General features: G+C 36.0%; 1 protein-coding gene across 1 annotated transcript in view; it reads right to left on the bottom strand.

The window, feature by feature from the left end:
• LRRIQ3 (leucine rich repeats and IQ motif containing 3) overlaps positions 1–15438 on the bottom strand; it is a 235164-nt gene that overhangs the window by 195479 nt on the left and 24247 nt on the right. The window contains exon 4 of the mRNA XM_030865955.2: positions 13058–13381. Within this exon, the coding sequence (XP_030721815.1) occupies positions 13058–13381 (324 nt within the window). The remainder of the gene's footprint in view (positions 1–13057; positions 13382–15438) is intronic.

The following is a 15438-nucleotide window of genomic DNA, read 5'->3' as shown; positions in this document are numbered from 1 at the left end:
GTCTTTCAGGTGGAATACCTAGAGGAGCTACTCTTTTCCTAATACAAAAAGGTAGACTTAGCTAACATGTGCTTTGTGTTCCTAACAATCCCCTTCTGCCTGATGTAAGCACATGCCTGGACATGAAAAAGCTCACTTCCTATGAGGGAAAATGTTCATTTGTTAAAGATACATAGCAGGAAGCTAGAATAAAGCTTGGTCCTTCACAACTTCCTTGAGAAGCTACACAGAAGGATTGCCTACCTCTAAATTCTTTGTTTCACAACAAAAATAAAATCCATTTAGCTTGCTTTCTATTACATGCAATCAAAAAACAATGCCAATTGATAGCACTGATTCCTTGCCCAGATCACTCCTATCTTAAAATTATAACTATATATCCCCTACTATATGTTTTTAGATTTTTAGATTAAAAAGCACTTCAAATTTCTAGCTACTTTGGTTTCATATAGTGAAGAAGTACTTGTGTTTTCCCATTTCTTCAAGATATAAGTAATTTCCAACTAGACACCAAAAAACCAAAGTCTATAAATTATATGTCACAGTTAAGAATAAACAGGTTCCTTCTAGACAGCTTCATTGTGTTATAGGGCACAAGTTTTTTTTTTGTTTGTTTGTTTTTAACATCTTTATTGGAGTATAACTGCTTTACAATGGTGTGTTAGTTTCTGCTTAACAACAAAGTGAATCAGTTATACATATGCATATATCCCCATGTCTCTTCCCTCTTGCATCTCCATCCCTCCCACCCTCCCTATCCCACCCCTCTAGGTGGTCACAAAGCACTGAGCTGATCTCCACGTGCTATGTGGCTGCTTCGCACTAGCTATCTGTTTTATGTTTGGTAGTGTATATATGTCCATGCCACTCTCTCACTTTGTCCCAGCTTACCCTTTCCCCTCCCTGTATCCTACAGTTCATTTTCGAGTAGGTCTGCGCCTTTATTCCCGTCTTGCCCCAAGGTTCCTCATGAACTTTTTTTTTTTTTTTAGATTCCATATGTATGTGTTAGCATAGGGTATTTGTTTTTCTCTTTCTCACTTACTTCACTCTGTATGACAGTCTCTAGGTCCATCCACCTCACAACAAATAACTCAGTTTCATTCCTTTTTATGGCTCAGTAATATTCCATTGTATATATGTATCACATCTTAATTATTCTTTCATCGGTTGATGGGCATTTAGGTTGTTTCCATGTTCTAGCTATTGTAAATAGAGCTGCAATGAACATTTTGGTACATGACTCTTTTTAATTTATGGTTTTCTCAGGGTATATGCCCAGTAGTGGGATCGCTGGGTTGTGTGGTAGTTCTATTTGTAGTTTTTTAAGGAACACCCATACTGTTCTCCATAGTGGCTGTATCAATTTACATTCCAACCAACAGTGTAAGAGTGTTCCCTTTTCTCCACACCCTCTCCAGCATTTATTGTTTGTAGATTTTTTGATGATGACCATTCTGACTGCTGTGAGAAGTTATCTCATTGTAGTTTTGAGTTGCATTTCTCTAACAATTAATGATGTTGAGCATTCTTTCATGTGTCTGTTGGCAATCTGTATATCTTCTTTGGAAAATGTCTATTTAGGTCTTCTGCCCATTTTTGGATTGGGTTGTTTTTTTTTTGATATTGAGCTGCATGAGCTGTTTGTAAATTTTGGAGATTCATCCTTTATCAGCTGCTTCATTTGCAAATATTTTCTCCCATTCTCAGAGTTGTCTTCTCATCTTGTTTATGGGTTACCTTGCTGTGCAAAAGCTTTGAAGTTTCATTAGGTCCCATTTATTTATTTTTGTTTTTATTTCCATTTCCCTAGGAGGTGGGTCAAAGAGAATCTTGCTGTGATTTATCTCATAGAGTGCTCTGCCTATGTTTCCCTCTAAGAGTTTGATGGTGTCTGGCCTTACATTTAGGTCTTTAGTCCATTTTGAGCTTATTTTTGTGTATGGTGTTAGGGAGTGTTCTAATTTCATTCTTTTACATGTAGCTGTCCAGTTTTCCCAGCAGCACTTATTGAAGAGGCTGTCATTTCTCCACTGTATAGTCTTGCCTCCTTTATCAAAGATAAGGTGACCATATGTGTGTGGGTTTATCTCTGGGGTTTCTATCCTGTTCCATTGACCTATATTTCTGTTCCTGTGCCAGTACCATACTGTCTTGATTACTGTAGCTTTGTAGTATAGTCTAAAGTCAGGGAGCCTGATTCCTCCAGCTCCGTTTTTCTTTCTCAAGATTGCGTTGGCTATTCGGGGTCTTTTGTGTTTCCATACAAATTGTAAAATTTTTTGCTCTAGTTCTGTGAAAAATGCCAGTGGTAGTTTGATAGGGATTGCATTGAATCTGTAGATTGCTTTGGGTAGTAGAGTCATTCTCAAAACGTTGATTCTTCCAATCCAAGAACATGGTATATCTCTCCATCTGTTTGTAACATCTTTAATTTCTTTCATCAGTGTCTTATAATTTTCTACATACAGGTCTTTTGTCTCCTTAGGTAGATTTATTCCCAGGTATTTTATTCTTTTTGTTGCAGTGGTAAATGGGAGTGTTTCCTTAATTTCTCTTTCAGATATTTCATCATTAGTGTATAGGAATGCAAAAGATTTCTGTGCATTAATTTTGTATCCTGCTACTTTACCAAATTCATTGATTAGCTCTAGTAGTTTTCTGGTAGCATCTTTAGGATTCTCTATGTATAGTATCATGTCATCTGCAAATAGTGACAGCTTTACTTATTCTTTTCCGATTTGGAATCCTTCTATTTCTTTTTCTTCTCTGATTGCTGTGGCTAAAACTTTCAAAACTATGTTGAATAATAGTGGTGAGAGTGGGCAACCTTGTCTTGTTCCAGATCTTAGAGGAAATGGTTTCAGTTTTTCACCATTAAGAACAATGTTAGCTGTGGGTTTCTCATATATGGCCTTTATTATGTTGAGGTAAATTCCTTCTACACCTATTTTCTGGAGTGTTTTTATCATAAGTGGGTGTTGAATTTTGTCAAAAGTTTTTTTTTCTGCATCTATTGAGATGATCATATGGTTTTTCTCCTGCAATTGGTTAATATGCTTTATCACACTGATTGATTTGCGTATATTGAAGAATCCTTGCATTCCTGGGATAAACCCCATTGATTATAGTGTATGATCCTTTTAATGTGGTGTTGGATTCTGTTTCCTAGTATTTTGTTGAGGATTTATGCATCTATGTTCATCAATGATATTGGCCTGTAGTTTTCTTTCTTTGTGATATCTTTGGTTTTGGTATCAGATTGATGGTGACCTCGTAGAATGAGTTTGGGAGTGTTCCTCCCTCTGCTATATTTTGGAAGAGTTCGAGAAGGATAGGTGTTAGCTCTCCTCTAAATGTTTGATAGAATTCGCCTGTGCAGCCATCTGGTCCTGGGCTTTTGTTTGTTGGAAGATTTTTAATCACAGTTTCAATTTCAGTGCTTCTGATTCACCTGTTCATATTTTCTACTTCTTCCTGGTTCAGTCTCAGAAGGTTGTGCATTTCTAAGAATTTGTCCATTTCTTCCAGGTTGTCCACTTTATTGGCATACAATTGCTTGTCGTAATCTCTCATGATCCTTTGTATTTCTGCAGTGTCAGTTGTTACTTCTCCTTTTTCATTTCTAATTTTATTGATTTGAGTCTTCTCCCTTTTTTTCTTGTTGAGTCTGGCTAATGGTTTATCCATTTTTTTATCTTCTCAAAGAGCCAGCTTTTAGTTTTATTGATCTTTGCTGTTATTTCCTTCATTTCTTTTTCATTTATTTCTGATCTGATCTTTATGATTTCTTTCCTTCTGCTACCTTTGGGGTTGTTTTGTTCTTCTTCTCTAATTGCTTTAGGTGTAAGGTTAGGTAGTTTATTTGAGAGGTTTCTTGTTTCTTAAGGTAGGATTTATTGCTAAAAACTTCCCTCTTAGAACTGCTTTTGCTGCATCCCATAGGTTTTGGGTTGTCGTGTTTTCATTGTCATTTGTTTCTACGTATTTTTAGATTTGCTCTTTGATTTCTTCAGTGATTTCTTGGTTATTAAGTAGTGTGTTGTTTAGCCTCCATGTGTTTGTATTTCTTACAGATTTTTTTTTCCTGAAACTGATATCTAGTCTCATAGCATTGTGGTAAGAAAAGATACAGGATATGATTTCAATTTGCTTAAATTTACCATGGCTTGATTTGTGACCCAAGATATGATCTATCCTGGAGAATGTTCCATGAGCGCTTGAGAAGAATGTGTATTCTGTTGTTTTTGGAGGGAATGTCCTATAAATATCAATGAAGTCCATCTTGTTTAATGTATCATTTAAAGCTTGTGTTTCCTTATTTATTTTAATTTTGGATGACCTGTCCATTGGTGAAAGTAGGGTGTTAAAGTCCCCTATTATGAATGTGTTACTGTTGATTTCCCCTTTTATCGCTGTTAGTATTTGCCTTATGTATTGAGGTGCTCCTATGTTGGGTGCATAAATATTTCCAATTGTTATATCTTCTTCTTGAATTGACCCCTTGATCATTATGTAGTGTCTTTCTTTGTCTCTTATAATAGTCTGTTTTAAAGTCTATTTTGTCTGATATGAGAGTTGATACTCCAGCTTTCTTTTGATTTCCATTTGCATGGAATATCTTTTTCCATCCCCTCACTTTCTGTCTGTATGTGTCCCTAGGGCTGAAGTGGATCTCTTGTAGACAGCATATATATGGGTCTTGTGTTTGTATCGTTTCAGCCAATCTGTGTCTTTTGGTGGGAGCATTTAATCCATTTACATTTAAGGTAATTATCGATATGTATGTTCCAATTACCATTTTCTTAAATTGTATTTGGTTTATTATTGTAGGTCTTTTCCTTCTCTTGTGTTTCCTGCCTGGAGAAGTTCCTTTAGCATTTGTTGTAAAGCTGGTTTGGTGGTGCTGAATTCTCTTAGCTTTTGCTTGTCTGTAAAGGTTTTAATTTCTCCATCGAGTCTGAATGAGATCCTTGCTGGGTAGAGTAATCTTGGTTGAAGGTTTTTCTCCTTCTTCACTTTTAATATGCCCTGCCACTCCCTTCTAGCTTGCCGAGTTTCTGCTGAAAGATCAGCTGTTAACCTTACGGGGATTCCCTTATGTTTTATTTGTTGTTTTTTCCTTGCTGCTTTTAATATTTTTTCTTTGATTTTAATTTTTGACAGTTTGATTAATATGTGTCTTGGTATGTTTCTCCTTGGATTTATCCTGTATGGGACTTCCTGAACTTCATTAACTATTTTCTTTCCCATATTAGGGAAGTTTTCAATTATCATCTGTTCAAATATTTTCTCAGTCCCTTTATTTTTCTCTTCTTCTTCTGAGACCCCTATAATTCGAATGTTGGTGTGTTTAATGTTGTCCCAGAGGTCTCTGAGACTGTCCTCAATTCTTTTTATTCTTTTTTCTTTATTCTGCTCTGCAGTAGTTATTTCCACTATTTTATCTTCCAGATCACTCATCCGTTTTTCTGCCTCAGTTATTCTACTACTGATCCCTTCTAGAGAATTTTTAATTTCATTTATTGTTTTGTTCATCAGTGTTTGTTTGCTCTTTTGTTTTTCTAGGTACTTGTTAAACGTTTCTTTTATTTTCTCCATTCTATTTCCAAGATTTTGGATCATCTTTACTATCATTATTCTGAATTCTTTTTCAGATAGACTACCTATTTCCTCTTCATTTGTTAGGTCTGGTGGGTTTTTGCCTTGCTCCTTCATCTGCTGTGTGTTTCTCTGTCTTCTCATTTTGCTTAACTTACTGTGTTTGGCGTCTTTTTTTCGCAGACTGCAGGTTCGCAGTTTGTGTTGTTTTTGGTGTCTGTCCCCAGTGGCTAAGTTTGGTTCAGTGTGTTGTGTAGGCTTCCTGGTGGAGGGGATTAGTGCCTGTGTTCTGGTGGATGAGGCTGGATCTTGTCTTTCTGGTGGTTATGTCCAAGCCTGGTGGTGTGTTTTGGGGTGTCAGTTGCCTTATCATGATTTTAGGCAGCCTCTGTGCTGTGGATGGGGTTGTGTTCCTAGGTGTTTGGCATAGGGTGTCCAGCACTGTAACTTGTTCGTCGTTGAGTGGAGCTGGGTCTTGGCATTGAGACGGAGATCTCTGGGAGATTTTCACCATTTGATATTACGTGGAGCTGGAAGGTCTCTTGTGGATCAGTGTCCTGAACTTGGATCTCCCACCTCAGTGGCACAGCCCTGATGCCTGGCTGGAGCACCAACAGCCTCTCCTCCACACGGCTCAGAATAAAAGGGAGAAAAGAAGAAGGAAAGAAAGAATGAAAAAGAAAGAAAGAAAGAAAGAAAGAAAGAAAGAAAGAAAGATTAAAAAAATAAAATAAAGTAAAATAACGTTATTAAAATAAAAAAAAAGGAATAATTATTAAAACTTTTTAAATAAATAAATAAAAAATAAACTGGACAGACAGAACCTGAGCACAAATGGTAAAAGCAAAGCTATACAGACAAAATCACACACAGAAGCATACACATACACACTCACAAAAGGAGAAAAAGTGAAAAATATATATATATTGTTGCTGCCAAAGTCCAGCTCCTCAATTTGGGATGATTCGTTGTCTACTCAGGTATTCCACAGATTCAGGGTACATCAAGTTGATTGTGTAGATTTAATCCACTGCTCCTGAGGCTGCTGGGAGAAATTTCCCTTTCTCTTCTTTCTTCGCACAGCTCCTGGGGTTCAGCTTTGGATTTGGATCTGCCTCTGTGTGTAGGTCGCCTGAGGGCATCTATTCTTCGCTCAGACAGGACGGTGTTAAAGAAGCAGCAGCTTCGGGGGCTCTGGCTCCCTCAGGCTGGGTAGAGGGTGGGTTATGGAGTGCGGGGCGAGCTTCTGGTGGCAGAGGCCGGCGTGACGTTGCACCAGCCTGAGGCACGCCATGCGTTCTCCAGGGGAAGCTGCCCCTGGAGCACGGGACCCTGGCAGTGGCAGGCTGCACAGGCTCCTGGGAGGGATGGTGTGGATAGTGACCTGTACTTGCAAACAGGCTTCTTATTTGCTGCAGCAGCAGCCTTAGCATCTCATGCCCATCTCTGGGGTCCACGCTGATATCCGCAGCTCACGCCCATCTCTGGAGCTCCTTTAAGCGGTGCTCTTAATCCCCTCTCCTCCCATACCAGGAAACAAAGAGGCAAGAAAATGTCTCTTGTCTTTTCGGCAGCTCCAGACTTTTTCCTGGACTCTCTCCCGGCTAGCTGTGGTGCACTAGCCCCCTTCAGACTGTGTTCATGCAGCCAACCCCAGTCCTCTCCCTGGGATCCGACCGAAGCCTGAGTGTCAGCTCCCAGCCCCCACCCATCCCGGCGGGTGAACAGACAAGCCTCTTGGGCTGGTGAATGCTGGTCGGCACCAATCCTCTGTGCAGGAATCTCTCCGCTTTGCCCTCCGCACCCCTGTTGCTGCGCTCTCCTCCGCGGCTGTGAAGCCACCCGCAGTCTCTGCCCGCAAAGGGGCTTCCTAGTGTGTGGAAACCTTTCCTCCTTCACAGCTTCCTCCCACTGGTGCAGGCCCTGTCCCTATTTTGTCTCTGTTTTTTCTTTTTTCTTTTGCCCTACCCAGGTACGTGGGGAGTTTCTTGCCTTTTCGGAGGTCTGAGGTCTTCTGCCAGCATTCAGCAGGTGTTCTGTAGGAGTTGTTCCACATGTAGATGTATTTCTAATGTATTTGTGGGTAGGAAGGTGATCTCCACGTCCTACTCTTCCGCCATCTTGAAGCTCCTCTTCTGGACACAAGTTTTTTGTTTTTGTTTTTTTTTCGGTATGCAGGCTTCTCACTGTTGCGGCCTCTCCCGTTGCGGAGCACAGGCTCCAGACACGCAGGCTCAGCGGCCATGGTTCATGGGCCCAGCCGTTCCATGACATATGGGATCTTCCCGGACCGGGGCACAAACCCGTGTCCCCTGCATCGTCAGGTGGACTCTCAACCACTGCGCCACCAGGGAACAGGCACAAGTTTTAATCACATTAATTTGTTCTTTTAGAATGAACATAGACTTCTTAAATTTCTACGTCCATGCCCTTCTGATAAAAGAATAATACTTACTGAAAAAATTGTGTGAACTATTATGAGGTTCATTATAATTTTTCAGTTTTCATAATGTTCTTATACTCAATAAGTGGAACTAAATGTTTTGAAAATGTATTTCAAACACTACTAAATAAATAAATATCCCCATAGGTTGTCATTTATTACTTTCTCAAGTGTTTGTTTATACTGCTATAAATTAAATAAAATCTTTCAATAATCAACGAATAACCAAAAGAACATTGCTTCTATCAAAAATAATGAATAAAAATTTATAGGTAAACTGAAAAACTTTTATTCAAATAGATTTCTTTAAATCTCTACAACTCATAAAAATTTTGCTGGAATTTGGTGTACCTATATCTTTTTCAGGCTTACTCCAGTTGTGATGCATTATATTAATGCTTTCTCCACAACATTTTTCTTCAATTATTCCCTCTTTAACCTCTTTTTAAAAAATTAAAACTAATTTCCCTCAACTTAAAAATACATTATAGTATCATGTCACTTTTTTTTAAGGCTTTCCATTAATCTTATTGTCTACAGTTAAGACATTATGTTTCCTTTGTCCAAAATTTTCTCAGAAAAGTTTCTATACTTGGCAATCACGTATTAACCATTACAATTTCATATATACCCCTACAAGTTAGTGAAATTCCAAAGATGTAATAACCTCTTCACTATCAAAAAGACTTTCAAAATAGTTTTGCATCAGTGCTACCTTTTATTGGCTCTTTAAAAACATTATTCTATTTTAAATCACTCTTTTCTCTTAAGTGGTAATAAACCATGCCTCTGTTTTTCCCCCTATGTCATTGGATCAATCTCTGTTTTCCTCATTATTTCCACTGCTTTCTATGCACAAAATGAGACTGCACTCTAAGGCTCTGTCCTTAGCTCTTAGACTTTATTGATCCCTACATTTTTGTGTGACAGCTTGGCTTCAACTATGAGCTCGAGCAAATGACTATTGGATTTACATCTTAGAGCTAGAACACTATTTCTGAATTTTAGTTCTTCATTTCCAATGCCTGGCTGATATCTCAATATCAATATCCTTCCTCAAATAAACATGACCAAACTTAACTTTCTACCAAAACTCTTCAAATGCCACCATTTCTGTTAACTAGGTTATTTATTTCCCTGATTACTGATTCCCAAAGTTCAAAATGCCAGAGGAGTCTTTCTTCACTTATTCTTCTCCTACTGCATTCAATCAATTTTTTTAAAAAATCTTGCCAAATCTTTGTACTGGTCCTTTGTAATGTAATGTTGATTGTAGGACTAAGACCAAGACAGACCTGAAATCTCACCTTCATGACTGTCTAGATGTCTTAGATAAGTTCCTAAACCCCACTATATTTAATTTTCTTCCATAAAATAAGAGTAATACCTTTCCAAATCAAAGGATATGATGAATAGATAAAACACTTTTCAGAAAGTCCTTCCCCATCCACCCTAGCTGAAGTATTAGCCTAAATCTCTACCCGTTTCATCCTATGTTACCATTTTATTTTATTTAGAAATTAACACTATCTGACATTCTATGGTTGACTGATTGACTGTTTTTTGCTTACAAGTTTATTCCCTATGTCTTTCCACTGGAGTTCATGAGAGCAGGACCTTTGTCAGTATTATTTACCACAGAATCCAAAATAATCCCTCTCACATATTAGGTGCTCAATACATATTTGGTAAAGGAATGAAGGAATAAAATACATGAAGTGCCTGACACAATGGCTTCTAGAGTGTCTGTTCTCTACTTTATGCTGTCTTCTTTATTCTTTGCCACTGCTATCTTCCTGTATCAACCCTAATCACATCATTTCTGGTCTACAATAATTGGTCTCTCTGCCCTCATCTGTCTCTTAATCCCCATTAATCTGCTAGTAAAATCTGGATTAATCTCTTTTAAAAAAACTTTTTATTTATAAAAACAAGTTATTCATAGACACCAACTATGACAGAATGTCTTTTAATTTCCTACTCAAACTACTTCAACAGCTCTTCATAACATTTATTAAGAAGTCTAAACTCCTTAGTATATCATCCAAGATTCTTTTCAGTACTCCCCCCCGTCTCTAATTTCCAACTAATTCCTTATACAAAACTCAGTCATTTTGATTGTCCTTAAAAGGGTCATGTCTGTTCCTACCTTTGATTACACCATACCACACAACTAGAATACCTAAATGAAATTCTTCCTTTAGAGCCCTGGTTAAGATACCATACTTAAATACTGCCTTGTTTTATATTTCCCTACGTTTTTTAAACTATTATTATAGAATCATTAATATACTCATAATTTTTAAAGAATCATATGCAGCTATAAAAAGTCTTTCAACTTTCTAATCTCCAGCCTTCCCATGTATAATCACTGTTTATTGTTTATATATCCTTTCAGATGTGATTAATATTCAAATGCTTTTAGATTTTTCATCAATATTCAATGTTTATATATGTAGAATTATATATACTTACAACATATTATAAGCACTGTTCTGAAACATACATCTTTACTTTCTATATCATGTACCTGACTTGTCTAACACCTGCAGAATTAACCACTGATTCTGAATACTTACATGACTTAATTGCTCTAATATTCATATGACATGAAGCATGTTTTCTTCTATTTTTGTCTATCCACTTAAGTATTTTGTAACCTCCAACTAGATATCAAATTTCCCAAATACTTCTTTCAACATTTTAAAAGTCAACATACAATGGTGATTTGAACATGTAATGTCACCATATTAACTATTTAGAAATTGAATATTTTATCCTCTTCCATTAAAAATCCAAATAATAATCAAATGCCTGGAATTAAACATTGAAAAAAAATAAACTATTTCCTAATGGAATCATTCAAATATGGAAAAAAAAAAACAGATCCACTTTCAATTAAAAAACAAATATTCTGAGTCAACCAAAAACTTCTAAAACTAAGAAATGAGAATAGCAAAGTGGCAGAATATCAGATTAAATAAAATTTTAATTGTATTTCTATATGCTAATAAAAAACAATCCAAAATGAAATTAATAAATGATTCCATTCATAATATCACAAAAATAAATAAAATGCATAGAAATAAATTTTAAAAAATTAAGTGAAAGACTTGTACACTGAAAACAACAAAACTGAGAGAATTAAAGAGTACTTAAATAAAATGACAGTTCATGTTCAAGGACAAGAATACTATTATAATGATGGTAATTCTCCACAAATTGATCTGTAAATTCAATGGAATACTTATCACTATCCCAGCAGGAATCATTGTAGAAACTGACAAGCTGATCCTAAAATTCATTTGTAAATGCAAGGAACCCTGAATAGCCAAAGCAATATTGAAAAAGAAGAGCAAAGTTGGAGAACTCACACTTTCCTATTTTGAAACTTAACTACAAAGCTACAGTAATCAAGACTGTGTAGTACTGCCATAAGGACAGCTATATAGACCACTGGAATATAACTGAGAGTCTAGAAATAAATGCTTACATTTATGGCCAACTGATCTTTAACAAAAAATATCAAGGCAATTCACTGGGGGAATGGGGCTGGTATAATTGAATATCCACATGCAAAAAATGAACTTAGACTCTTACTTCACACATGTAAAAAAATTCATTCAAGGTCAAAAATAGATATAAATTTCAGAGATATAATTATTAAAATTTTAGAACATAAAAGAAAAATTTTTTAGCCCTGAATTAGGCAGAGTTCTTAGATATAACACCAAAAGCATGATCCATAAAACAAAAAATTCTAAATTGGACTTCATAAAACTCAAAACTTTTTGCTTCAAAAAAGACCATTAAGAAAATGAAAAGACAAGCTATAGGCTAGGAGAAAATATTTGCAATTCTTCTATCTGATAGAGGACTTATACCCAGATATCTGCTGTTACAAATCAATAATGAGACAAACACCCACTTTAAAAATGGGCAAAAAATTTGTATAGACATTGGACCAAAGAAGATATATGCATAGTTAATAAGGAGATGAAAAGATGCTTATCATCATCATCACTTTTTAGAGATATACAAATTAAAACCATTGTGAAATACCCTTTACACCTACTAGAATGTCTATAGTGCAAAAGATAGAAAATACTGTTTGCAAGGACATACAGAAAATGGAAACTTCATGCATCAGTGGTTTACACTTTTTAGAAAACAATTCAGTTTCTTAAAAAGTTAAACATAAACTTACCATACATCCCAGCAATTGCACTCCTAAGTATCTACCCAAAGAAAATGAAAATATATGTCTACACAAAGACATGTAAGTAGGTGTTTACAGCAGCATTTTCATAATAACAAAAACTAGAAATAATCCAAATGTCCATTGGTGAATGAACAAAGAAAATGTAATATATTCACATAATGGAATAATACTCAGCAATCAAAAGGAACAAACTACTGATACATGCTACAACATGAATAAGGCTCAAACACACCACCCTAGGTGAAAGAAGGCAGGTGATAAAGACTACATATTCTATGATTCCATTTTTATAAAATGTTTAGAAAAACAAATTAATAGAGACAGAAAAGAGATCAATGGTTACCTAGAACCAAGTTGGGAGTGGGGATTAACTGCAGATGGGAAGGAAGGAAACTGGTGGAGTGGTGGGAATTTCTAACACTGGATTGTGAAGATAGTTATACAGCACTGTTAATTTACCAAGATTATGGAATCATACATGTAAGATGGGTGAAGTATACAGTATGTAAGCTATACCTCCTTAAAGCTATTGAAACATAATGGAGACCCAAAAAAGTCAAATATTTGTTTCTCTACAATTTGATAATCCTAAACTCAATAATTTTTAGCAGTAGGCATATAGGCTTTTATAATTTTTTAGTTATAAGACATTCCTAATATATTCACTAGTTTACTATATTTTATGTAAATGATAACAAATACTGGTTTATATAATTTAGGTAAAGAATTTAGAAGCTAAAATTTTACTTCTATACATTTATTTAAAATGAAACCGTAATGAAGCCAATTACCTTTTTCAAAGCAGGGCAGAAATTAAAGAAAAGTCGGTGGTTATATGTTTTGAATCTTTCAGGAAGATGCCAGCTCTGAATTATTTCTTCATCAGAAATCACATGATGATCCAGTGCTTTGAGAGACCATATACTGTTGACAAGAACATGTCTATATCCTTTTTTAAGGCTTACTGGACAATCAAACATAGTGAGGGCAATGAGGCTTGGACAAGCAGATAACATACATACATTCTTTAACTTTGCAAGCCCATTGTCATGTAGATAGAGAAGTTTTAGGTTCTTCAATCCACTCCAAAATCTGGTATCTGGTAGACTCTTGATCTGAAATATCATTAATAATAATATGTTAAATACAAATATAAATTTTCCATGAATTACACTGAAAAAGGAAAAATATTAAACATCTTCTATAGGTCAATATTTTCCCAAATGGCAAATTTCTCATTAGTAAGCAAAAACAGAATTTCTAATTACCCAAATGATGACTGGGGTAAAGCAAAGTACACTAGGTGTCTGTAATTATTAGTGTAATTAAATAAACATACATACTCCATTCAATAGAAGTCCCTTTGTAATAAGCAAACTCTTTAAACTTTTATAAAATATTTTCCTTACATGAAAAACTTAAGGGGTCAAATCAATCAATGTTATAGTGATACTCCACATTAACAAAATGAAGGATAAATATCATACGATCATCACAATAGATATAGAAAAAGTATTTGACAAAATTCAACATCCACAAAAGACAACCCTCAGAATGGGAGAAAATATTTGCAAATGAAGCAACTGACAAAGGATTAATTTCCAAAATTTACAAACAGCTCATGCAGCTCAATAACAAAAAAAAAAAAACAACCCAATCCAAAAATGGACAGAAGACCTAAATAGACATTTCTCCAAAGAAGATATACAGACTGCCAACAAACACATGAAAGAATGTTCAACATCATTAATCATTAGAGAAATGCAAATCAAAACTACAATGAGATATCATCTCACACCAGTCAGAATGGCCATCATCAAAAAATCTAGACACAATAAATGCTGGAGAGGGTGTGGAGAAAAGGGAACACTCTTGCACTGCTGGTGGGAATGTGAATTGGTTCAGCCACTGTGGAGCACAGTATGGAGGTTCCTTAAAAAGCTACAAATAGAACTACCATATGACCCAGCAATCCCACTACTGGGCATATACCCTGAGAAAACCAAAATTCAAAAAGAGTCATGTACCAAAATGTTCATTGCAGCTCTATTTACAATAGCCCGGAGATGGAAACAACCTAAGTGCCCATCATCGGATGAATGGATTAAGAAGATGTGGCACATATATACAATGGAATATTACTCAGCCATAAAAAGAAATGAAATTGAGCTATTTGTAATGAGGTGGATAGACCTAGAGTCTGTCATACAGAGTGAAGTAGGTCAGAAAGAGAAAAACAAATACCCTATGCTAACACATATATATGGAATTTAAGAAAAAAAAATGTCATGAAGAACCTAGGGGTAAGACAGGAATAAAGACACAGACCTACTGGAGAACGGACTTGAGGATATGGGGAGGGGGAAGGGTGAGCTGTGACAGGGCGAGAGAGAGGCATGGACATATATACACTAACAAACGTAAAGTAGATAGCTAGTGGGAAGCAGCCGCATGGCACAGGGATATCGGCTCGGTGTTTTGTGACCGCCTGGAGGGGTGGGAGGGAGGGAGACGCAAGAGGGAAGAGATGGGAACATATGTATATGTATAACTGATTCACTTTGTTATAAAGCAGAAACTAAAACACCACTGTAAAGCAATTATACCCCAATAAAGATGTTAAAAAAAAATTCAACATCCATTTATGATTAAAACTTTCAACAAGCTGGGTATAGAGGGACTGTACCTCAACATAATAAAGGCCATATCTGACAAGCTCACAGCTGACATCAATCTCAGTGGTGAAAAGATAAAATATTTTCCTCTAAGAGCAAGAGTAAGACAAGGACGCCTGCTGTCACCACTTTTATTCAGCATAGCACTGGAAGCTAGAAGTCCTAGACAGAGCAATTAGGCAAGAAGAAGGAACAAAAGCCAACCAAATTGGAAATGAAAAAGTAAAACTGCCACTTTTTGCAGATTACATGATATACAGGCATACCTCAGAGATTTTGTGTGTTGAGTTCCAGGCCACTGCAATAAAGCAAATATTGCAATAAAGCAAGTCACAAAAATTTTTTGGTTTCCCACTGCATATTAAAGTTGTTTACACTGTACGGTAATCTATTAAGTGTGCAATAGCATTATGTCTAAAAATACCAATGTACATATCTTAAGTAAAAAATACTTTATTGCTAAAAAATGCTAACCATCATCTGATAATGTGAGATTG

This window comes from Globicephala melas, chromosome 1 (genome assembly GCF_963455315.2).
Source record: "Globicephala melas chromosome 1, mGloMel1.2, whole genome shotgun sequence".
NCBI lineage: Eukaryota > Metazoa > Chordata > Mammalia > Artiodactyla > Delphinidae > Globicephala > Globicephala melas.
The sequence above is the reverse complement of the archived record's forward strand: the minus strand, read 5'-3'. Positions and strand labels throughout refer to the sequence as shown.